Below are 26,921 nucleotides of genomic sequence, written 5' to 3' on the forward strand. Positions count from 1 at the left end.
CTATGAGTAGGTGTATCCACGTCAAAGCATCTGAGAAGAGTAAATGCTTGCAAATGTAGTCTGAGTAGGCTGTGGGCATTATATGAAGATGCCCACCCCCCCCAAGAAAAAAAGAAAGAAAGAAAGAAAGATGAAAATATAATTGATGTGATTTGATTGTGATAGTGCCCAGTATTCTTCAGACACTATTAAATGACAACAAACCATAATTTTCAATGCAAATTGAAGAAAAGATAAGATCATAAACCTGTATTGATCCCTGGAGGGAAGTTCAGGCATCATAGCCACAACAAGTGAGAATGAGGTACAGGTAAAAGTCAAGAACCAAATCAATATGAATGAAAATAACATTGTTAAATTTACATTGAGTTTAGATTCTGGCACTAAACATCTGCAGTACTTAGTTTAGACTATAGTCATTGTTTAGACCTCTACAACCTATCTCAAACCCTCACCCTAACCCTAACCTCCCACGGGGTAGTACACGCACACCTAAACCTAACTTTAACCCTCTCCCAAGTTAACCCTTAAGCCTTAACGCACCCCTCACCAACCTTAATCCGGTCGTTTTAACTTTTAACGCACCCCTCACCAACCTTAATCCGGTCGTTTTAACTTTTAACGCACCCCTCACCAACCTTAATCCGGTCGTTTTAACGCACACCTCACCAACCTTAATCCGGTCATTTTAACGCACCCTTCACTAACCTTAATCCGGTCGTTTTAACTTTTAACGCACCCCTCACCAACCTTAATCCGGTCGTTTTAACGCACACCTCACCAACCTTAATCCGGTCATTTTAACGCACCCCTCACCAACCTTAATCCGGTCGTTTTAACTTTTAACGCACCCCTCACCAACCTTAATCCGGTCGTTTTAACGCACACCTCACCAACCTTAATCCGGTCATTTTAACGCACCCCTCACCAACCTTAATCCGGTCGTTTTAACGCACACCTCACCAACCTTAATCCGGTCGTTTTAACGCACACCTCACCAACCTTAATCCGGTCATTTTAACGCACCCTTCACTAACCTTAATCCGGTCGTTTTAACACACCACTCACCAACCTCAGTTCTTTTTGGTTCTTAGCCCATGAGCCAGAGCTCCAAAATTGGAACGTTAATTATGAATTGAGTGGGCAAAACTATACTATATTAAATTGTGATCACCATGACACTTCCCCAGTTGATTACTTACACAAAGACAATGATTTATTGTATTGCTAATTTTATTTTTAAATATGCAAATGAAGCATTATATAGGAGAATATGCAAAATAATAGAAAATATGAAAAAGCTACTACTGTGGAAGGGTTGTCAATGTATCATGTATTAATTTACTTATATTGATCCTATAAACAATTTTATAGGTCTAGTTTTTTCCCACCAATTTTGGAGCTCTGGCTCATGGACTAACCAAAAAGAACTGAACTGGATCCCATTGGGAACCAATCGGTGGAAAGGGGGTCATAGAGATGAGAAAGCCAGGAGATGGCATACAATATAGTATACAGTAGTCATCTCTCCACTAGAGGGCGTTCAGGCACAGCTGAAAAGCCTCTTCCAACAATATTAAAGGTGATTTGTGTTTGTAAGCAGGAAGATAAGTACATTGTAATGTAATCACAAATGTGTTGTGCAAATTACAGATTTACAAACGATCTACAAATTACAGATCTACAAACGCATAGATCTGTTATTTTCACTATTTTTGTAATCAATATTATTAATTGATTCCTTTATTAAATGATTGATTATCGATATTTTTTATAATTGATTAAATCGATTAACTGACTGTTGCACCTATTTGTTTATTTAGTTTGCTCTGGATGTCATGTTCTTTGGGGAAAAATAAGATTTTACCTAATCCATTTTACAGTGAAGAACTTTGATACCTCTTAACCACCACCACCGCATTCGCCAAAAAAAACAACAGATTTACAAGGCAACTCACAACGCTTGTACAACAACTGTTTTTGTTGAGGAGATTTGGTATTGTCTGAAAAAGGGGTCAAGTAGTACAGTTGTAACTCCATTTTACTAAGATTAGAGTTGGTTAATGCCCCAAAATGAAATTCCACAGTTGCAACAGTGTAAAACTCCAATTCCAACACTAGATGGTGGTCACTGCATTCTCTGAGAGCTGAGACCAACCACAATAGCCTACAAATGTTCACTTCATTTCTGGTGTTAAACGGAGATTACTTTTCTAGGACTAGTTACAATTTACAAATAGGCTACGTGCTGTTTTATGAAGAAGGGTAAGGACTAAGGAGACAGAGCTGTTTTAACCCCTATTGATATTTGTTGCCCCTGTATGTAAAGCATGTTGTAACTTTGTTTGGAAAGGTGCTATATAAATACATTCATTATCATTAGAATTAATTAGTCTGACAGGTACATGGGTATCCCTGCCTGTTCCCTTGAGTATATTGAAGACCAGGCCCATTGCATGTTTCTGTACTGTACTGTCGTCTACCCTAGCCATCCCACCCTAACATAATGAGCAGGGGTTAGGTGAGTTCTGGTGTGATGCCAAGTAGTAACCTGACCAGTTTGTTTGGAGAGGTCTGAAGCTTTGTTTTTAATTCCTTTGTGGTGTAGTTAGAGTACCATGAGGTGCATGCATTAGACAAAATAACATTGGATAAGCTAGTGCTCCAGCTAGTGTCCTCCTCAGTGTCCTCGACGGTAACAGGTCCGCTCGCCCCTTTTCCAACTCGCCCCAGCGGAAAGTGAAGACTCGCCCCGGAATTCGCCCCAAGCGAAAACATCTTGTTCTTTGGTTGACTTTCCAGATTACTACTGTTGTTGTTTTCATGGGAAAGATTGTTCTCTAAAATAACCCAGGTAGGTAATTTCTTCTTCCCTTGTGATAACTTTGCCACCCACTTTGACAGCAAATCAGGTGCAGATTTTACAGAGTTCGAGCTAATAGTCTATAGTAGCCAGCCCATAGAGCCCCATTGTGAACCCGGACATGTTGAGTACACCAAGGTTTTATGTTAGAAATGTTTAGTATGGGTCCCCAGCATGTAGAAACTGCCATGCATATGTTGGGCAATTTTCATAATTGGCATAATATGTGATATGTGGCATAATATGTGATACCAATTACAACCTACTGTATAGAAGGCAAAATATTCTAAATTTCACCATGCTTTATCTAGCATGTGATGTGTCAAACTAGGGGGTTTTCATGATGCTGAATCCATTCCAGGCATTAGCTTTGCAAAAAAACACTCATTGGGCTTAAAACGGCCATGCCCACTTGCCCAAATGTGATGATATCATCAATTTGTGATGACGGCATTGGCAGTTTATTTGTTAATGGTATGGGCACATTGCCCAACATATGCAAGTTAGCATCCAGCAGTTTCTACATGCTGGGGACCCAAACATTTCTAACATAAAACCTTGGTGTACTCAACATGTCCGGGTTCACTTTTTGGCTACTAGGCTTAAAGGGCTTTTTCAACCTGCAATTTGTCCTTGCCTGAGACTAGGAGTGCAGAGTCATCATCAAGAACAAATTGCAGTCACATCCTGATGTCATGTTAACATACAGTAAAGGCCCTAGTATGCATCCTTGAGGAACACCGCAGCTCACTGGGAGAGGGGAGGACAGGGTTCTGTTCAGCTCACTGGGAGAGGGGAGGACAGGGTTCTGTTCGCCTCCACTGGGAGAGGGGAGGACAGGGTTCTGTTCGCCTCCACTGGGAGAGGGGAGGACAGGGTTCTGTTCGCCTCCACGCTAGAGAGGGGAGGACAGGGTTCTGTTCGCCTCCACGCTAGTCGATCAAATACAGTAGGCAGGTGACAGTGGAATGATAACATATTAAACTCAGCATTAAAGTCCATCTCCCATTGGGTGCTCACAATAGGTTTAGGCTATATATGTATCCCAGGTGGAAGCCTTGGGACAGTATTTATCCGTAGGGCTGACATTGTGACTGTAACTGGAAATAGCTCCACCATTGTGCTGTATATGCAGAATATAATGGGGTTCTAAATGGCCCAATGCGGATGGTGCATTACATACACCCTCAATGTGGATTTGATTCCTATTTTGATTCCTAACAAACAATGAAAGTAGCATTTAAAGAGCCTCTGATTCTGTGCATCGTAAAAAAGGCACATTTTGTAAATTCCATTCCAAGCCGGCTCATTGTGTGTGTGTAGTGTGTTCTGTATATCCTGCTGTGTGTTACGTGTAGGACATTGTCAACAGGCAGGAAGGATCAAGTTTGTACTTTGACTCCTTCCAAAATATGCACTGGCTTTGCTCAGGCTTACATTGCAGATGAGCAGGCGTGTCTCACTAGAGCCCCCAAGAACTCAGGCCTGAAACAATAGCTGCTTTTATCACCTAATATGTCAGTCATCTAAGAATACAGCTTGACATCATAGGTATAGCACACAGTCATATACTGTAGTGCTGGGAATCCCTTTTGAGAACACAGACAATAGCTTGCTATTTTCTGTATGTGGGTGTGTAACCTGTATGGCTGCCTTGTATGTACTGTGTATAGTGTAACTGTACCAAACCTGTCTTTGTAGAGAGCTACACGTGAAGTTTATGTGATGCCGTTTCTGCACAGATATTAGACAGTTGCTTTGGTGCATTCAGGGATGATGTCAAACTCTCCACTAAATAGCCCCCCCTGTCCCCACATGAAAATCAGCATTCCATCGCTAGGCTAGCATTTAGAAGGGGCTGTTTTGGGGCTGGTTTCTCAGTAGCCTACAAGTAAAAGTACTTGTGCACTGTGTGAGTGTCTGTGCAAAAGGAATGATCCAAGCATGTATCTGAAAGCAGCTTGCAGTGAGATCCCTATCCCCAGGCTTAGGGGGCAGAGGCTGGACCACTGCCCCAGCTCTGTGCGGCGAGGGGCTGGACCCAGTTGCCCACCCACCACCAGTTACCTTCCAAGGGCCATAGGAGCCAGGAGAGCCCTCGAGCAGCTGCGCTTGGAGGAGTTTGTCCATTTCCATGGGCTTGCTCTACAGGGATCAGTCCAGTCCAGTCAGTCCAGTCTAGTACCAACATGGTCTACAGGTAAGATGGATTATGAAAAAACGTGTATAAAATGTCATATACGTTGGATATATTCAGATGACCATATTCATAGTGCTCTGGGTTACATTCTACAGTATTGTGTTGTGTAAGGCATGGATGGAAGGTCAATTTGGTTCCATTTGTAAACACTTTCTAAAAGATTGTTTACGTAGCTGATAGGTGCAACCCGTGCTGATTCGAGCGCAGATGTGACATATGCCTTGGAATGTGTTCTGAGGGCAGCATTAAATTTCATTGGCCCTCGGTCACATCTGCGATTCGAGCAGGCTATTAAGTGATGCTTATGGTGATAGGAGTAAGCGATACATAGATGGAGTGAGCGAATACTTGACTTGTGAGACATTGCCAAAGCATTGCCCCCAGTTAAAAGGGTTGCAGCCCTGGTTTAGACAACACAACAGTAAAGTTCTTAGTATGAAAAGCACCTGAAAGTGGAGTTGGAATAGCTGCTTATTACCCCAAAAGGTCAGTCTGCTTGTTAGCTGCACATCTTCATTAATGCTAATAGTGCTAGCTGGGCTGCATTCTACAGTATTGTGTTGTGTATGGCAAGAATGGAGAATTTAGCAAATATTACAATCTGTATTATGGTTATGGAAATATAGAACTATGTAAAATACAGATATTGTAACTTGTGCATGATATTACAGACAACAACGAGGATTTAGAAGATGGCGTTTGAAGAGTGCAGATTTTGGCAACAAAATAATGTTCAGACTTAATCACCAGCTTAACATACACTAGTGATTTTATCCGGTTCTTAGTCTACCAAATCTATGACAGTACACATAAGTACAGTATTGAATACGTCTACTCTATACAGATGTAAGTCTGAACTGAGTTTGAACTGAGTCCTAATACAGTGCCAGTGTAAACAGTCTGGGTAATGGTCATTTGTATCATTTATAGGGCATGATGGGAATTAAATGAATTAAACTTTAACTTGGTGCAGCAGGTTTCCTATGCTATTAAATACTTAATGCCCTTTTCATCTCCCAATCAGGGAGACTCCTTAGCACAGCATGATCCAGCTCTCATTACCACCCACAATTAGGTTTCTGAAAGACACCTAATTGATCAGGAGACGCACTGTAAAATTCTTAGTGTTCATTTAATTCCAAATAGTGTACAAATGAAATCAAATGGACCTTTTGTCCACTCGTATGCGTGTGCCCTTACGGGTCAATTTGGTTCCATTTGTCCTTTGGAGGTAAATTAACACTAAGGATTTTTATTGTGCTCACTGTTATGTCTTTGGTGATTTTGCCGCCCATTTAGACCTGAGGTCAATTCTAAAAAACACCTTCTAGTGAAGAAGAGACTCCCACACACCCAGTTACTTTTTCAAGCAGGTGCGAAGGTGATGATAAGATAACATGTTGCTTTTACAACACCTTCTAAAATGTCATTTAAGTATAGCTGATAGGTGCAACCCGTGCTGATACGAGCAGACTAAGTGATACTAAAGCTGATAGGAGTAAGCGATACATAGATGGCATAAGTCAGAATATTGACCTGTCAGACATGTCACATGGCCAAAGCATTTCCAGGGGTCCCCAGCCAAAAACGTTGAGAACCCCTGGTTTAGACAACAGCAAAGTTCGAAAAGCACCTGAAAGTGGTATTGGCATTGTGTGTGTGTGTGTGTGTGTGTGTGTGTGTGTGTGTGTGTGTGTGTGTGTGTGTGTGTGTGTGTGTGTGTGTGTGTGTGTGTGTGTGTGTGTGTGTGTGTGTGTGTGTGTGTGTGTGTGTGTGTGTGTGTGTGTGTGTGTGGATAATAACCAACCTAAAATTAGACTAAATATAACTGTTATGAATGTGCTCAGTAGCCGCACAGTACTAATTAATTATCTTTTACAGTACACAAACATGTCATTGCTTTGGTGTGCATCAAAGTAACATTTGTTTTCGTGGTGCCAAATGCTCAACATTATGCTAATAGTTGTTGTTAGATATCTGTTGTCAATGGTGGTAGCTGTTATATATATATATACATTTATTACACATCATTTTCTCAGGCAAACTTGACAATTGTGACACTAATTGAATTCATAACTGGTCTGATAGCATTATCTGTTACATTCTATCCAGCTTTCATATACATACAGTACGACATGATCCCTCGTATCCTCGTAAGTGGTCTGTAATGTCGTTTAATGGTGGGCACGTTGAATAATAATTCTTGATTGTAAACTCACCCGACTGTGTACACATAACTCTTGTGAGCCTCTGTTAGCCGTCATATGTTTTATTTAGTGATCATTTTTATAACGCTGTCACGTCCTGTGGCTGATGTGTGCTGCTGGCAGAACATCACTTCTATCAATAGTGACTGTATGAGCAGTGTTTTGGCACCCCGCAGCATGTTCAGTGACGGCTCCCCAATAACCTTCTCTGCTCGCCTCTAGTATTCCCCTAAGTACCATTAAGACCCTACATAATGCCAACGGGGAACGCATATAGGGTCACTAGACATGCATGGAGCTGTCATAATGAAAATGTCAACATTCAACAGCGTCACGACTCACACTACACATCTGTTGGATTTGATGGTAGACCTACTGTATGTGACATTTAGCTGGAGACGGCTGTGAATACCAGAGTGATATATACTGGCAGAGCATAGCAGTGGTGGTTCCACAGATAGAAATCCCGTTCATTCGTCCCATCATGGAGATTTCCAAAAGTATTTATATTCATTATTTTAAGCTGGTGGTCGGCGTGTTTAGCCCATTGATTAGGACTCACACTAATACTTGACACTACTTTTCCAAAGCATATATTGTGGCTTGTTTGGTTTTCAAAGATAAATCTACTTGAAACCTGTTGAGATAGGTAATACAACATCGCTGTCGGGTGGAAACCTTGTATGTCCAAAACCGTTACTTTTCAGGAAATGCACCGGTAAGCTCTTGCTAATAGCCTACTTTTCATTGGTTAAATATTTATAAAACCCAAAAGTAGGAAAAATAGCTTTTACGACAAAGCATTAATCCGCAACAAAACAAGATAAAAGGATGAAATATGGAGATACCTGTACAAGGTTTCTGACCGACAGCAACAACATGCACAGTACCAGCCAAGCTCAAACCCCTCTCTCCTGCCTTTGCCGTCCGTCCCCCACTATCACAAATACAGCAGAAATACCAAAATTATTGCATAATAACAATAAACAACAAGTTGTTGTGGCTTCTACAGTACAGTATGTGTATCTAGCCGGTCTATGATGTCAACACAACGCAGGGGAGTTTTATTCCTGGCCCTTCTGGCAGCATGGATAAGAAATAGGATGCTGATCAATCAGATTATCCCCAGAGTCTCTCTCTCTCTCTCTCTCTCTCTCTCTCTCTCTCTCTCTCTCTCTCACACACACACACACACACACACACACAAGTCTCACACACAAAGAGCCCAGGCTCTGGGTGGTCAAGAGCTAATCATCAATCAAGTGATCAGGGAGACAGGTAGGCGAGTATAGTTGGTGTGTCATGTGTGGACGGTCGGAAAGTAGATAAGGAAACTTGGTGATGGAATGAGGAAGTGCAGGATTATATAACAGCGAAAGAGGTTAGCTAAGGAGAGGTGGGACACAGAGGATTGAGGAGAGAGTAGACAAGAGTACAGGGAGATGCAATCATGCAGCGTAAGGTGATGGAGGTGGCAAAGGCCAAACATAGGGCATACGATGAGTTGTATGCTAGGCTGGACATTAAGGAGAGAGAGATTGATGTTTACAGGTTGGCGAGACAGGTTATAGGGTGATTAAGGATAGAGATGGAAATGTATTAATAATGAATGAATAATGAATTGCATTTTTATAGCGCTTTTCCAAGTGCTCAAAGCGCTTTACAATGGTTCATTCATTCATACATTGGGAGGTGAAGCGGCGAACAGTCAACGCCAGCGTCCTCACTTCCCACATTCACACACCAATGGTGGCAAGCTTACACCGACCGACTCATTGGAGGCAATGTAGGGTTCAGTGTCTTGCCCGAGGACACTTCGACATGTGGACAGGAGGAGCCGGGATTCGAACCGCCGACCCAGGGATCATTGGACGACCTGCTCTACCTCCTGAGCCACAGCCATATTGACAGGTGCCAGATGTTTGATGGCAAGATGGAAAGAATACTTTGAAGAGTTAATGAACGAGGAAAATGAGAGAACGAAGAGTATAAGAGGTGACTGTGAACAGAACTCGCCTTCGGCTTGTTCTTGCAGCAACGCAGGCTTGCCATTAATGACAGTAACGCACAGCACCCTCTCGTGTAATATTGCTTAAATCTAACGAAAGGAAGGGTTGTGAGTCACGTGACTGGATGCCGGGGATGCGCCATGGGTGGCAAACATCGCAACGGAAGATGAAATACGGAGCCGGCTGGACCAGCTCATGAGCAAACACTAACTAGTTACTTATTACTTTTTTCTCGCCCCCAGTAATTGCATATTTTGTCCCCAAAAGTCATTAGCAGTTTTCCCTCCCTTTTCTGCAGACTACATTGTAAAATCCTCATTGTGTACTATTTAACTCTGAAACGTGTACTGTATAATGTACACATCATGATTTGGTTCCATTTGTACACTCATTTGAATTAAATGAACACTAAGACTTTTCACATGTACAGACAAGTACATTGTTTCCGTATCCGCTCTAGAGTCTAGACTGGATCAGCAGCCTGCCAAGCAACTCCATCCCAACACTGTCTACCATTATAAATAAACACTCAAGCCCACAGTACAACCAAGGCTCGTGAAAATAGTAACTAGTTACTTTTGGAAAAAAGTAAATGTAATATTATTACTCAAAATGTGAAAGTAGCTAGTCACTTTATTAGTTACTGGAAAGTTATATTACTGAAAGTAATTAGTTACTTAAGTTACTTTCCAACACTGCTTATAAGCCTTCTTTTATTTTCCAGAAGTGATGGTTTTACAATGGTCTCAATTATTCAGAAATAGTGTTCATATGCTTGTCCACTCGGCTCCTTTGACTCCAATGTATTCCACCAGAGTTTTGGCTACCCATGCAGTGTGACGCATTTGCAGGATGGAATTGCATTGTAGAGAAAATTACGTCGGCGACTTTTCCTTTTGTTAGATTCCTTGTGGTGAACCAGGAAGTTGCAAAGAATAGAGAGGACAAAGTGAGGAAAATATCGAAGACGAAGTGTGGAAAGGTCCAGTGGTCCTAGACCTGTAGAGGTATGGAAGTGTCAACGAGTGGTGGCAGTAGAACTTTTGACTATCATTCAACAGTATCTTGAGTGAGAGGATGCCTGAGGAATGGAGGAAAAGTCACAGTGTGCTGCAGGGGATTTTTAAGAACGAGGGTGATGTGCAGAGTTGTGGCAACTACAGAGGAATAAAGCTGATGAGCCATACAATTAAGTTATGGGACAGTACAGTACATTAGAGGGTACAGTAGAGGGACCCCCACACGGTAACTCTGTCATTTCTCAACCGTTTCGGACACGGGGAGGCTCGCCGGAATCGGGCTGGCACCCTGGGTGCGTTCCTGTGGGTCAGTACAGTGACAGTACAGTATAGTACAGTAGAGGGACCCCCACACTGTAACTCTGTCATTTCTCAACCGTTTCAGACACGGGGCGGCTCGCTGGAATTGGGGCGGCACCCTGGGTGTGTTCCTGTGGGTCAGTACAGTGACAGACAGTACAGTATAGTACAGTAGAGGGACCCCCACACGGTAACTCTGTCATTTCTCAACCGTTTCGGACACGGGGCGGCTCGCTGGAATTGGGGCGGCACCCTGGGTGTGTTCCTGTGGGTCAGTACAGTGACAGACAGTACAGTATAGTACAGTAGAGGGACCCCCACACGGTAACTCTGTCATTTCTCAACCATTTCGGACACGGGGCGGCTCGCTGGAATTGGGGCGGCACCCTGGGTGTGTTCCTGTGGGTCTGGAACTTTATGACCGAATCTGTGAATAGACATGATGGATGGTCCTTTAAATTGTGAACAGACAATGATGTATGGTCCTTTAAAGAGCTCAGGAAGTGTAGCATGTCACCCCACCACCTCCCTTACCCATCTCCTTCCTGTCTTTTCCACCTGCACTGCTCAAGTTTAAAAAATGCCTTAGAAAGTATTTAACACACAAAGGCTCCATACCCCGGCTGAACCCAGAAACCCCTCCTCCTGCGAAACAAGGCCTTCACCTCGTCTTTCAGATAGGGTCCGACCTATATTTCATACGAATGTGTGCTGGCCTGGGGTGAAATATGTAGTGTTTAATAACTCTTGCCGTTATACCAACATGGAGTCAATGCAACACTCTTAGGGCTGATTAAACACTCAATTCTTCGTCTGTGCCGTGGTACATGCAGCGCATGATAATGACTTGTGCTTGCGGGGTAATCCACAGCAGAAGGAATTGAACACTGCTGTGGAGACATAGATTGGATTTATTATGGAGTGAGAGAGAGAGAGAGAGGGAGAGAGCGCTGAGAGAAGATGGACGAATGGATGGCAAATAAAGGATGAGAGGGATTACTGCAATAGCAGCGTCACATGACAGCATGTTGAGGAGGTCCCCCCTGCATCATTCCTCTCCATCAACTTCTAGGTATAAGAAGGGGGTAGCAAGGATGAGGAAAACTATAGCTATGAAGCCCGATTTATGGCTGGCCCTTTGTTGTGCCCCGGAAATAGCAGATCTACAAGTAGATTGGATATTTTGGTGTGTGACACCTGCACGCAACCATGAATCATGCGGTAGTATTGTATAAGGGTCTTCTGAATGCTTGTGTAAATTGGCGAACGTGTCAAGATAATCGTTTTGTCGAGCAGGGCTGTAATCATGGGACACACACAACATCACCGAGGTGTCACAGAGGCCCTTATTTGCACCGTAATGACTATTATTAGTGAGAAACTCTCTTATCTGTGCCATGCAGAAGTGTACAGACGATTTGTTCAGAACTGTAAACATTTGTTTTTCTAGAAGGGTACATGTTATCACTAGAGATTCCAGACAATGGAAATCATAACTTAAACCCTCTATATGTCATTGATAAGGGGTACCACAGGCCAGGGGTCTATACTTGTTCCCCTTTCTTTTCCCTTTATACCAAATCTCTTTGCTGAAAATAGCCGATCTAAAGCTCACAACGTGTCACATTGCGGCGGGTTGTGAGCTTGTAGATCGACTATTTTCGGCAAATGTTCACCTATTTTTGAAGATTGTTTTCCTATTATGATATGCCCAGAATAGAGACACAAGGGTTCATTTGGTTAATGAACCTCGCCGCTGGGTGCTTGCCAGTTACCTGCACATGCTCCATGTGAGTTGCAAGCATTTGAATCCAACTCGCATCATGTCTTGCGTGTCTCTCCTCCTCACTTGACCTGTTTCTCACCTCTTGACACTCTGTAGCATTAGCATAGAATGCATGTGTTTGGATCAATACTGTATATGTGTTTGGCATTGGCAATTACTTCAGGCAGAGCATTGTTATCGATGTTCAGGTGAGTTTGTGAAGCAAAATATTAGTCTGTCGCAATGTCACTGTATGCTTGAACGATTGCTCTTCTTCCTCTGTAGCGCATTATATCTCCGGCTCAGAGGTTTCTTTTCGTTTCTCCCATTTGTTTTTGACCGGGTTAACGAGTCCTACATTTAGCCAGTGTGTTTTTTTCCCTTTCACTGGCCGTTGCTTGTAGATCTACACTTGTCGGCTTAAAAAGCACTGCCAGGCTTACACGTCATGCTCCACAGCATCTTGCTGTGCTTTGGGGCAAAACGGCTTCAGAACAACTTTAGGCTATTTCCAAACACCATTGACTTCTGAAATCCGAGTCACTTTGGACCCCCGAGTCTGCCCGTCGCTCCCCGGCCGGCCTGGGCGCGAAAACCTGCCTCCTGCATGAGGTCGAGGGACCGATAATTGACATTTATGTCATTTGCGATCTTGCATCCATAATTGGGCGCTGCAGCACTGACATAATTGATGATGACAGTCATCTCCATATTTGCGCACGGCTGTGGGCATATATCCCATATGGCGTCATACTGTAGATGTCCATAGATGTCCATATCCGTATTCGAGCACTGCAGTGGAGGATGTCCATCATTTGGAAAATGCATGGAAGGCATATAGGGCAGACATGCACAGACTGCATGAACTTTTTATACTCTCCTCTCTAAATATACTAATAAAGCATAAAAATACCACCCCATGTGAAACTGTATATTACAGTGTGGGTGGTCAGTTAGTATGCAGACCACATCAACACATGCAGCTTCCCCCGCGGCAGAAAAGCTCCCAAGCCCCAGAGAAAAGCTCTACAGAAGCAGACAAAGAGTCATGACATCGTGGGTGTGTTGGCAAGCGTACGTCCGTAGCTACTTGTAATATGTAAATCCGAGATTGCTTAGAATTTGTCTAAAATGTAAAGTCTAAAATATTATATTTCACTGTATTTCCTGTACTTTGCCTTTGTCTCGCCAACATTATATGTCCTGCAACTCAATTATAAATTCTTAATAGAGCAATCAAGGTATTATTGCCCATTGGGGATTCCATCATGCCACGTGACAGTTCTAGTTGACACATTTGACTGACACACTTTTAAATGGGTTCGACAGGGAGTGAAACTTTGAGCCTCGGAGGGGCTGGTGACATTAGAAAAGAATTTGTATCTTCCTCCAACTCTGCAAGTCCCTCTCTGAGGCGTTCACAGAACAATGTGATCAAACCAAGCCAGGGCATTGTTGACAGCGGGTTGCAGCAGGGAGCCTATAGTATGGAAATGGCATCAGTGCTTGACGTATATATAGTATGGTGCTGGAATGTCGTCTGCACTGTGGCCTACATGCTCCTCAACTCAATATAAAGTGTCACTGCAAAACACAAACCGCAGAATCTCCTCAGAAACTGAATATGTTTAACCACTTAAACAAACCCTATGCTTAGTTGACCGGGGTCCCCAAGGCTCTATCCTTTGTCAAAACAAAAGAAATCCCCCCTTCGACACCAAATCCCTTCGCCGGAAATAGCCAGCATACAAGCTCGTAGATGGGATAATTTAGCCAAATATTCCTCCCAGATGTGGGTTAATGCACAGTATAGTATAAGTGGATATCCAGTGAAAAATGGCAGTGAGATGCAGTACTGCAGACATACGCGCCATGCCACAGCTGACTGGCAGATACAGCTATTCAGCCCAACCACCACCAAAGGAGCCCCCCGCATTCATGCAGCCATTCAGCCAGAAACCACCCTCGGCATCTGAAATAATGGGAGACACATGCACGCACACACACAGAGATACAGCCACAGCACACACACACACACACACACACACACACACACACACACTGAATTCACTTCTATAACCGCCTGCCGTTATCAAATGACTTGGTAAGGATATAAATAAGACCGGGCGGTGGCCCCGGGGTTGACTGACGTGCGCTGAACTGTGACGTCCTGAATGGTCACATTATCGCTCTGCAGGGGGGAAGGACAGCAATGCCAGCACCCTTCTGAGCACCGCCCGTCATTCTCCACGGTAGCCTTTTCTCGGGGTGCTATGGGGCAACACGGGTGCAGAACAACTTTAGGCTATTTCCAAGTGCCATTTGACTTCTACAGTCTGAATCGGAGCACTGTTGTTGTTGTTTAGTTGTTTATTGATACTGTTACAAAGTGGTTTGTAATAAATTGGTGTAATAATTAAACACCTCCCTGTCTGTCATTGTCTTAGCCAGCAGACAGTGTGATATAATGTTTGTAACTTTGAGAGTCTACAAATGCAACCAATTGGACCGTTACAGGTCCAATCGGTTACATTTGTTGACTCCAAGAGTTAGATCAACAAGAAGCCAAGCTGGTGAAATGAAGCGTGCACATTGTGTATGTAGGTTACTGTGAACAGTCGTATGTATGTTGCTGTCTAAACAAGCCCTCTGAGGCCACTTCTGTCAACTCGACGAAGCACAGCAACACTGACTTACTCTTATCTCCTGCCCCAGACACACTTTTTAATGTTAATGTTATCTTGCAAACAGGCACTCAAACGATTGAAATGCCAATTCAACATGCACTAAATGTGTGCACTAAACACATAGTCTCTCATGCTCCATCTCTCTCTCTCTCTCTCTCTATCTCTCTCTCTCTCTCTCTCTCTCTCTCTCTCTCTCTCTCTCTCTCTCTCTGAGGTGCAGTAGTGTGAAACACTGCAGTTCGTTCAGTGCGTCTCTTAGAGCCAGCAGCCTACACACACACGTAGCCTACTCACACATGAGTCTTTCCTTCATTCACTCCACTCACTCGCTCTCCTATCACAAGCCACGCGTTCTCTCTCTCTCTACCTCTCCCCTGGTGTATCTCTCTCTGTGTGTCTCTCTCTCTCTCTCTCTCATATTGTGCATCAGTCCTCTCCTCCTGTGAAACGAGGTACCATGCATCGTCCTCTCTGCTCCCTGTCGTCTCCGCTCGTCCCATGTCATTCCAGGGTGTCCTCCTCCTCAGACAGTGCCTCTTCTTCCACTGACGTGCGGGGGACAGCCACTTGTCCCACTTTGCCGTCTCTCAGAGACTTCTAGACAACATTTTGCCGCGTTGAGGATTCGTCCGTGGTTTACCGGAGCTGTATAGTGGAAACAAGCAGCATTTCTTCTCCTCCTCGGGATGCAAGTGTTGGCGGGACTTGTGTTTTTCTGCAGTGTGATGTTTATCGCCTCACCTTGAAGTTGCGGGAGGTCACAGATCAGCCGTCCCGTCTGTCTCAGTGTGACCAATTCACTGAATGTAAGAAACCCGCGCATCTGTGTGTGTGTGTGTGTGTGTGTGTGTGTGTGTGTGTGTGTGTGTGTGTGTGTGTGTGTGTGTGTGTGCGTGCGTGCATGGGTACGTGCGTGCGTGCGGGCATTAGGGATGTGCGTGCGTGAGTGTGTGCGTGCGTGCGTTAGGGATGTGCCGATGAGACATTTTGGGCGATATCCGATATAATTAATTGCTGTTGTGGCCAATAACCGATATTACCGATGTCGATATATGATCTCATTCTGTATTAAAAACGTATAATAATTTTGTCCATTCTGAAAAATACATATAACAGGGTATCATGCTCTGCAGGCTTAAGCAAATCAGATTTAACTTTAATAAATTATATTTAATATTGTGAGCTTGTAGATCTGTTCAAGCTGTTACTTTGGGCTTTTTTGCCTCTAGACAATGCTGATTACTCAAAAAACAACTAGAAATGGCCGATACTGATCTGTTTGCCCTTAATCTGCCATCACTGGTGTGTGTGTGTGTGTGTGTGTGTGTGTGTGTGTGTGTGTGTGTGTGTGTGTGTGTGTGTGTGTGTGTGTGTGTGTGTGTGTGTGTGTTCTGAATGGACAGACAGATGCAGTCATTAGCCTGAGAAGATATGGCTTGTTATTTTTATTTTTAAAGGCTGTACCTGCAATGTTTTTCTATGGTTGCACATTATTCACATTCTTTTTTATTGTCCATAGATATGGACATAATTTACACTAATTTAAAAACAGATAATACATGCATAAAAGCAATCAAACAATTGACTGATGCTATAGGTTCTTGGTTTACCTGTTTATTTTCTTTTTTGCAACTTATTGTTTTTATTGTCATTATTATCAGGGTAATAAACGATTCCTGTATGCATAACATGACAGGTGCCAGCAAAAAGTGCCTCAACTCGCCAGAACGAAATGGTCTAAATGGTCAAAATAAAATCGTTTTTTTTTTATGTGTTTTTTTTTTTTTTTTCATATGAAGACAGTTTGAATGTTGAAGAAGGTTTTTATTCCAACAGATTGTTCATTTGGGCAAATTAAACGTATACATTTATATGTCAAAGTAGGCTTGTTTTTTAACAATGTTTTGGGACCGGAGAAGCGCAGTTCTGAGATTTGCATGTTGTTTTCGATTGGTCCTGGGATCTCTTTGTCCTGAGGTTTCACGCTCTGGTCACCGCCCATTAGCGTGCTTGTGTTTGTAAACAAATAATTATTCTACATGGCTATAGTATGGAGGAGCTTTTGGGTTATACTTTACAGGAAAATAAACAAAACCACGTAGCTACTCGCTCAAATACGCTTCCCAGCCTGGAAGCTATTTCTACCGTACTTCCACCATCACACAACAACAGGCTAAAAGCTAGCTAGCCTAGTTAGCTAGCTGTCGTGTGTTAACAGAGGGACATTGTCTTAAATGCTGAGATGTTGTCATAAGCATCTAAACACATGTTTTCACTCCTAAAATGTATAAAACTAATAATACATGTGAAACGTTGCCCGTTAGTGCTATATTGCTTCATAGCCATGGAAGTTATTGCTTGTTGCTGCTTGTTCCTCCTCCACCCGCGGCGCAAATAGCCAAGAACACTCGTCTTTTCTTTAAATTATAACTCGCTCATTTTTTGCTCATTTAAAAAAAATCAAAATACTATATAAACTACGAAATTCGGGCTTTCATTTGGTATACAGATCGTTTGTGTAGGCCGTCTCTACGAAACGGTATCAAGTGAAAAGGAAATGTCGGGAATTCGTTTTGTGTAAAAGATTATCGTCAAATATATGGCCGTTAGTACTGTTAATTCAACATCCGGTGAGGGGAGGATACGGATTGTGTATGGAAATCAGCGCATACAGTGGGTGGGCTTTAGACCGGATGTAAGCCTTGCACACTAAATAGAAACCATGCAGGCATGTGAACGGATGTTTAGTAAAAATAGCAAATCTACAAGCGCACAACGCATCATAGCCTGATGCGTCGGTTTTATTTATCTAAAATACTGGGTCAATTGTCTGACTTTGATTGCTGCCTTAAAGTACTGTAGACCTGCATAAAATAGTGTAGCCTACTGCAGCTATTTACAACACAATGTAAAAGCATTGGTCTAAAACTACATAGCCTATATCCATTGAAAACTCAGTTAGCCTACTAGTTACTTTTTAGATTGTATTATTACAAAACATACACTAAACAACTTCAGTCCTACATTTCTTTACTTTAACTCAAGTAAAACAGTGTGTCCACTCAACTGTCATTGACAGGTAACCTAGTGGGGGAGTGGTTAGTGGGTGGGGGAGTGATTATGCAAGACATAGGGGTGTGGACAAGCATCTATTGTCACACCCATTCCAGAGGTGCTAAAATCTGAAGAATCTTTGAAGGGAAATTTCTCTACTTTGCATTTGTATCTGTTATCTGTTTCAACAAGTTTTAGATGGTCATATCTCCTTCAGTTATTGTCCAATTTCATTGAATGATACATCATATGAAAGCTTACATTCTGTACTTTAATAATCTGTAATAATCTGTAATCTGTAAAAATCGAGTTGAGGACCAAAGTGCTGGCCTGTGTCCCTATTAGGGCGTCATTCTCCACAATAGAATATTTCACATTGCCTCTCTAGTGTGACAGCATCAATAACAAAAGTAAAAAAACATCTGATCAAATAATGAAGACGAAAGAGAAATATATGAATACACACATTACAGAAGAACATGCCATTTCCACACATACATTGCCTCAGATTAAGTCTCGATGCGTGCAAAAGGCATCCGCTTTTTAACAAATTGTTGGTTTACCTGTTTCTACTTACTAGTTTTTTCCTAGATCTTGATTCCTTGAAGAACTACTGTAATTGCAAGTGCATGAATGCATGCGTGCTTGCGTGTGTGTGTGTGTGTGTGTGTGTGTGTGTGTGTGTGTCTGTGCGTGAGTGAGTGTGTCCGTCCGTGCGTTTGTGTGGGAGTTGTAACGAGGCAGAGCACAGCCAACAGAGCTCTCTCATCATGACAGAGTGGGCAGAATGCAGAACTAGATAGCACCTTGTGTGTGTGTGTGTGTGTGTGTGTGTGTGTGTGTGTGTGTGTGTGTGTGTGTGTGTGGGTGTGTATGTGTGTCCTTTTCTGCCTGTGTTTATACAGTGGCTTGTACAGTTATTACTTCCCTCTAAGTGTGTGTGTGTGTGTGTGTGTGTGTGTGTGTGTGTGTGTGTGTGTGTGTGTGTGTGTGTGTGTGTGTGTGTGTGTGTGTGTGTGTGTGTGTGTGTGTGTGTGTGTGTGTGTGTGTGTGTGTGTGTGTGTGTGTGTGTGTGCGTGTGTGTGTCTTATGTACATGCAATGCTGTGCACAGTGTGCAGTGTTATCGCATTCACTTCAGGTGTTTAGGAAGAGGGATTAACCATAGTTGAAGGACAATGAAGAGTTTCTCACACACACACACACACACACACACACACACACACACACACACACTCACACTCCTCCCTCTGCCACAACACACCTCTGGTGCTGCCAGATAAGCAGATCATTTGTAAATATACTGTATATAAAAAGTGAAATGAGCAAGATACCTTTGACAGGAAGCAAGTCTGAGGAACAAAGCACAGAAATGTATGGGAAAAGGTTCATATGAAAGAGACAGATATGGGGAGAGAGACTGACTGACTGACTGAAGATGGAGAGAGAGACAGACAGACAACGATGGAGGGAAAGAGGGATGGAGAGAGACTACTGGGGGAGACAGAGAGAATTGAATTGAGAGGGATATATGGGAAGGGGGGGACCAGGAGAGAATCCTACTGTTGCCAGAAGCAGGGCTGGAGAAGCACGGACATTAAGCTATAGTAAATGACACATGCTGAAGGCTGGAAGGTGACAAGAGAGAGGAGAGTTGGAGAAGGGATTGGGGGGAGATGAGGGGAGAGAGACAGATACAGAGCACAGGTTTCATAGATTCTTTTTAATGTTAAGCTAATCCTTGGATGGCATGGGGATTTCTCATGGGTCTCATACACACAGTACACACGCACGCACGCACATACGCACGCACGCACGAGCGTACACACACACACACACACACACATACACATAAGCACATGCGCACACACACACGCACACACACACGTCAGGAAAAATCAAACACATTTCCCATTCGTTCCACTGTCAGCTCTAGGCGAGAGTGGTGGTGGGGGCTGATGAGCTAATCTCTCATGCAGGACCTCCTGTCCCATCATCCTCTCTCTCTCTCTCTCTCTCTCTCTCAGGTAGCGTCAGAACTGTGCGGGATCCCCACCACCCCGCCAGCCGCCGTCGCTCACAAAGCCAACCACCCCCCCCGACTGACCAGATCTCAGCGGCCTTCAGGAGTTCAGTAGTGTGTTACTGTACGTCCTCTTTCACCAAACGGCAGGAAGCCCTCCTGAGCTGTCTGACACCCTGGTCTCACCCTTGACCTCTACGTGGAGCTGCACCAGCGCCACCATATAAACCAATCAGAAGCCCAGATACAGTACTACAAGTGCGACCCTGAAGCAAAACACCCCTAAACAAAATACCTTCAAAATCTTTGCCGCTTTCGTTGCCTCTTTCTAGCTCTCTCTCTCTCTCTTGCTCTCTCTCGCTCTAACCCTCGGGCAGTCATGCAAGTGTCATTCGCGTGCTCGGACCAAGGAGGAGGAGGAGGGCTGAGAGCGCCTCGCAGCAATGGCGAGCACAGCAAGCAGAACGCCACGAGCCCCAACTCGGCCAGCAAGGCGCGGGCGCGCTTCCGCACGGTGGCCCTGATCGCACGAAGCTTGGGCTCCTTCACCCACCGCTACCACCACAACCTGAAGGAGTCGACTGGCAAGCTCACCGGCATGAAGTATCGGTATGTAGACGGCACGCCGTTGTGGGTTGTATGAAAGAATGCTTATGTGTAGATGGGGTTAGGATTCACACTTTCCTGTGTGTGTGAGTGCGTGCGTGCGCCCGTGTGTGCGTGTGAGAGAGAGCCAGCCAACCAGAAAATTGCATTTTGTTCATTATATTGATATTAGTGTCAATGAGGAACACAGCATGGTATACAGTATACCACTGATGGGGTTTCCCTACAGTGTGTGGAGACAGTTGGCTCAGGACAGTGTGCTGCTGGGCTATACCTCGCTTCATTTGTATGCGCTCTGTGAACCCTTTAAGGTCATCACTGTTCTCCTCCGTGTTTTGGTTCCTTAAATTTGCGCCTGGATAAACTCCAGTGTCTCCTCACTCAGCTGTAAATTGGACCATCTGCACCAAACCTGACCATCTGTGGCCAAGTTTGTTCCATGTCTGACATGGTCAATTAATGGTCAGTCTCTCACTGTGACAATGCGGCCTGCAGCGGAGCTTAACGAATGATGGAAGAAGTACTCACGGTTACTAAAGTATTGGCATCAAAATATACTTAATGTACCAAGTTGTAGTTAATGTGGAATGGGTTACCTGCAAGCCTTACAAGGGTTACCTCTATTGTTAACTTCAAATCCCCAGTAAATGGCTGAATAGAAGCTGGACCAGAGGGCAGGCCGCAGGTGCCCAAAGTTCACAAATAGCACATGGAACACCATACAGTCATACACGATAAACTGTTGAATTATAATGTAGTGTGTGTGTGTGTGTGTGTGTGTGTGTGTGTGTGTGTGTGTGTGTGTGTGTGTGTGTGTGTGTGTGTGTGTGTGTGTGTGTGTGTGTGTGTGTGTGTGTGTGTGTGTGTGTGTGTGTGTGTGTGTCCACATTCCACAATAAACCCAACCTGAACCTATAAGTAATAATAAATCATATCATATACCTATAATCAGATCATAATGTTATTGTAGCGTCTGAGATGTCTGAGCGGTAGCCATGATGCAGTCTGCTGTTTATAAGGCAGCAGCTGTCTCCTCTCCAGGCTTTTCTTTAGGGAGAATACTATGATACATTACCCAGCATAAACAACACAAGCAGCATAGGCTGTCGGAATGTAGCACAATTTCTTTCCGCAAAGTTAACCATGTTTTTTCCTGTTTGGATTTCATGTGAGAAAGACATTTAATTGTTGGATTAGCTAGAAAACGGTAAAAGGACGTCTAGTAATTTAATGGTTCACGGGTCTTATACAAATATTATAAATAAGATATCACACTGTAGCAATTGTTAGATAAATTGAAGCAATATAATTGCATTTAAATGTCAACACAAGGTAGAGAGCATATGTAGGTTTAGCATTTTCATATGTGTGCATGACTGTATTAGATGGTATTTAGTAATTGAAGAGATCTCATTTAGCGATTACTGTGTGTATAAATGCTCAATGCAGAGTTTTGTGTGCATACATTATAGCACATTGAAGCCGTGGCACAATGGCAGTGGAGGTGGTGGCTTTGTGCTCCTGGCAGGACTGGTATGTTGAAACCATGAGCCCATGATCCCACCATCCTATAAATGTCATTGATAATTAGGCCAATAGGTCAGTGTGCTCCAAATAGCCAGAGAAACAGGTGGATGCGCTGCTCTGTACTAGTCCTGCATACAAACTCCATCGCTGCATCATTGTGGAGATAAGTTTTGTGTGCTTCTGTATTCACATGCACACTTCTACTCAATCAATAACTGCTGCAACTTTTTAACGTCCTGTCAAGTCCTTCCAGTTGTCAAATCAGACTTTGAGAGTATGACATTGTGGAAATGATGTTGGAGAAGTGGTGTGAAGTTGAGCGTTGCATGCGTGCGTGTCTAGGACCCGGGGTTCTAATGAGGCCGAGCATCTGACAGAGTTGGCTCGTAACCCAGAACACTGGAACAAAATAGCAGCTTGCGCCTTAGACAAGGCACAGTAGGCAAGGCACATTAGACACCTTCCACTGTGCTCTGTGGAGGAGGAGAAAGTAAACAACAAGAGAAAGGGGTGGGGATATATGCCAGCTCTCAGAAAGGATGCAATTAGCATGCATAATATGAACAGAGTGGATGCAGATCTTTTAAAAGTGTCCTCTTGTCACAGCATCCCTAGTCTAGTTTCCATAACAACATTGGACTGGCTAATCTCAATCTGTTCACAGCAGAACGTAAGCCTGATGGCTCCATATTGTACTGTACATGCCTCTGAGTCACTTACAGTTGATTCCTCGGTAAGCAGTTATCAGCTCAATGCTGTATATCTTCTGTTCAAAGCATATCCCTTTGGTAATTAAGCCCATTTCCACATGGAACCATTAACAATACAAACTAAACTAGATAGACTAAACATAACCAGCAATGGTAGTGGATAGTCATTCACACAGTGGCCTCCTTTAGGAGTTCCGTACAGTGTTGTGTTTCCACGTTAGATGACTGTATAGGGCCACAGTAGTGCTAGTACGAGAGGTGTATAAAACACTCAGTACTTGGGGGAACGATAAGATTATTCTGTATGTATTTGGGACGAACAGAAATCTTGCCAGGGTGTGGTACTTTGATTTTGTTTTCCAAATTAAAATCTCACGGCCACTGTCACTGTCTATGTCAAACCAGGACTTTTTGTGAAAGTTACATTGTAGTTGATCATCAATGTCTATGCATGTATTTTCTCTCTTCTTTTTTGTGAAGTAGCTTTCTTTTTACTGGTGAGGCTTCTAAGTAAAGATTGCTGTCCTTTTAGAAAGAAGCCTTTGCTTTGTGCTGCCGAAATAGTGGTGTTTTTTTTTCTTTTTTTTTCTGCATTATAATTAACTATAAACGTTCTTGTCTCTACAGGGAAACAAAAGTGCAAATCATTAGGTCTCAATTAAAATACTCATTCATGACAAATGAACCACTCAACTAATGAGCATTTGTGCCTGTCGTAGATGCGCAGTTCAGTCAGGGAACCTCAGTGCAGTCGCTGCCGGCCGTTAATTGGGTCGCCTCAGCATCACGCTCTCATTCACATGATTCACTCAGCCAATCACACACTTCATATGCCTGCTTGCTTGCTGCTGCTGCTGTATCAGCGTGCCGCTGTGTACAAACCTGCTGCTCACCCACCTCCACCCCAGCTACCACCTGTCGTTTTGGATCTACTGTTTAGGTACGGGGGATTCGGAGTCTGATGTGCTTGATCTGAGTACCTAAAAAGCAGATCCAATACATCGCCAAACCATACTAAATATACTGCATTGCTCATCTATATTCAATAAATATAATTATATTACATCCTTCTTGAGTTGTCTGACTGAACTGTCGTTGACTTGGAAACCATACTGAAATGTACTGTATCTAAATATGGAACATTACATTACCAGTGGATTTACATACCAGTGGGAAAGAGGCTTTAAGTAATTAACAGGTGGAGGTGGTTTTGTAAAGCAAGCCTTAGTAAATCCTTGAGTATCCTCAGCACGCAATCACATAAATATTATATGATACCTTAGCATTGCACCCTCCTACCTTCTGCTTTTACTGTATGCCCCAGTAGTTACTCCCTCGGTCTTGTGCTGCTTTTGTGCTTTGCTCACTTGATCTGACATTTGATCTGATATTTCACTTTATATATATTTCCCACCAGAGTAGTACATATTTTTGACATTCTCTTTACAAGTCGGAGTCCGTTTTCCTCACAAATATAAGTGAGTGCTGTTATTTTGGTTGTGTATGTTTCTGTATGCATGCGTAACCTTTGTGAGTGTATTCATGCGCGCGCGTGCGTGTGTGCGTGTGTGCGTGCGTGTGTGTGTGTGTGTGCATGCATGCGCGACTGCGTGTGTGCACATATGTGTGAGCACGAGTGATGAATGAATGCGTGCGTGTGTGAGAGATTGTGTGATTGTGTGGCAGTAAAGCTGTTCCTAAGCCCCACAGGGAAGGGAACATCTGAGGGTGTAGATCTTGAGGCAGAAGAGAGTGTTTAGAGCAGGAAGACAGATGTTAGTACTGTAATACAACCATAAGCTTCATTTACAGTTGTCATGGAGATGCGGAAACAGTTGCGTTCAAATTTCTGGTACGAATTCCTCGACCGTCTCAGATGTGAGGCGGCTCGCCAGAACCGGGTGGAACCACATTTTGGTGGCATAGGAGCGAAATAAATTTTTGCCAACGGCTGATTCGCTCTGGCTTATTAGCCAGGCTAGTGTTGTGGTACCAGGAGGTGCAAGCATAGTCGAAGAAACCTTGTACGAGGGCTTGTACTACTACTACTATTTATTTTTTCCCCCCCAAAAAAAACAATTGCCCCTGGAGATTTGAAACGATTGAAACATATATAAGGCCGCCACTGCCTGTTAGGGTACGGTAACACCTATGAATGAATTAGGGAAGCAGACCGGAAGTATAGGAAGCGTTATTCTGTGTGCATACAGCCCATTGGCCCGTGTTCGAGGCAGGGAAGTCGGGTGGGGAGGGTGATATTTGTCACACGTACACCTACGGTACTGGGGCGGCACCTTTCAGCAGGTAGTGTTGGGTGGGAGGAGTAGGACAAAAGCTCAATGTCCTCCTGGTGGGGGCTCCTCTCTGGCAGGTGAGCCAGTAAGATACAATGGGTGAAAACACACAGAAATGTCTGTGGGGACGATCAATTAGCATAACGACTAAATTGGGGAGAAAGTTATCTACAATTATCTACAAGCTTGGCCATTTTCGCTATTCGTCATGCAAGGTTCCAGTTCGGTGCTGCACTTCATATATGGGCAGGTTGAAATCCCTTCTGTTGGTTTGTTGCATAGCACCTGTCCTTATCATGGGTCAACAGAGAGGGAGAGATCCCGCATTAGAGGCATAACGAACCAAACACAGCTGCCTGCGCATGTACTTTTACATGAGTCATGACATGCCAGCGTTCAGCAATCAGAGCCGAGAAGAAAACAACAGCCTTGTGTTACACTATAACACTATGCATGGTTTAACAGAATGACCCTATATGCTATAACAGAATCTGACCAATGGCACTGTGCCTTTTTAAACAGACGTCACTTGGGCTCTGTGGATACCTCCGCTGTGTCACAACAATGTTCCACAATGCAGCCAGGCGGAATGATCTGGAAACATTCCCGCCTTAAACATGTGTGGACGAGAGAAAGAGAGAGAATGAGAGAGTCAAGTCAAGTCAATTTATTCAATTTATTAATGTGAATGCACGGAGATGATTGGTCGGGACAACTTGTTGGAGAAGTTCCTCTTCTCGGCCGTATTCTTCATGCCGGAAAACAGATTGGGCGAGGCTGCGCCGCGACATTCTAAATCCTACATGGGTTGTGCTTATAACCACGCCCCCCTTATGGCCAATGCGGAAGTGCCTCTCGCCTACAACAACTGCGGACTAGACCTATAACTCTATGGACTATAGACCGCGACGGAGGCTCGCCGTCTCAAGCGAAGTTGAGCGAGCGAGTTGCCGCGTCGAACTCGCTTAGCAGACTCAGGGCCGTTCGAGTTCCGACCCGATATGAACAGAATAGTAAATAATGTTCTGGTGAGAGCCTTTGCTCCGACTGCCACTCAAAGTGGCTACTGACCAATCACAGCGCGCCCTTGCACAACCCGTGTAGGCTTTCGAAGGACACAGCTGCGCCACATTTATCAACAGCGGAAAAATCTCATGCTAGAATTGACGCCTGCTTGATAGATCTCACGTTGACAACACAGAGCACATAACACCAAGACAATACAAAAACATGAGGTCCCCACTGTATACAGAACCATGTAATACAGAACCATCCTATTGGCTGAGGGAACAAAACTCCTATTAAAACTGACCTTTTTCCATGCAGAAGAGTACAGCACAACAGGTTGAATAATGCTTTTGTACAATAGTAGCAGAAGATGAGGAGCAACAGATAATGATCTTAACTTATGGATTACATGGAGTCTTTGCTGAAAGCGTGACTGGATAGATGTGATGTGTTGAACAAACCTGAGTCTATTGTGAGAGTTGTTTGCCATCATTGCCCTGCAGGAGGTGAAATAGCGACATCTGCTGGGAAGAAATGTCACTTCTTAGTTCCTAAACCATTAGCCTGGTCTAGCCAGCCTGCTTTCTGGCCTAGAGGGGCGGACGTGCAAGGAGCAACCACTGGAGAATATTGGTTCACAGATCGCCTCG

At 43.7% G+C, this 26,921-nt stretch overlaps 1 protein-coding gene across 7 annotated transcripts in view; it reads left to right on the forward strand.

The window, feature by feature from the left end:
• Positions 1-4,948: 4,948 nt before the first annotated feature.
• The window catches only part of kcnab1b (potassium voltage-gated channel subfamily A regulatory beta subunit 1b), a 57,183-nt gene continuing 35,210 nt past the window's right edge, over positions 4,949-26,921 (forward strand). The window contains exons 1-3 of one of the 7 annotated variants that reach the window (XM_080778371.1): positions 5,490-5,549; positions 15,561-15,856; positions 20,131-20,735. In XM_080778371.1, coding sequence (XP_080634497.1) covers positions 20,506-20,735 — 230 coding nt within the window. In that variant the 5' untranslated portion in view covers positions 5,490-5,549; positions 15,561-15,856; positions 20,131-20,505. Of the gene's footprint in view, positions 5,064-5,455; positions 5,550-15,296; positions 15,857-20,130; positions 20,736-26,921 lie in introns of those variants that run through there. The other 6 variants (XM_080778372.1, XM_080778375.1, XM_080778373.1 and 3 more) reach the window with 6 other exon arrangements.

The sequence above is a fragment of the Protomyctophum bolini genome, assembly GCF_963924005.1.
Source record: "Protomyctophum bolini genome assembly, chromosome: 12".
In the NCBI taxonomy this organism is placed as follows: Eukaryota; Metazoa; Chordata; class Actinopteri; order Myctophiformes; family Myctophidae; genus Protomyctophum; species Protomyctophum bolini.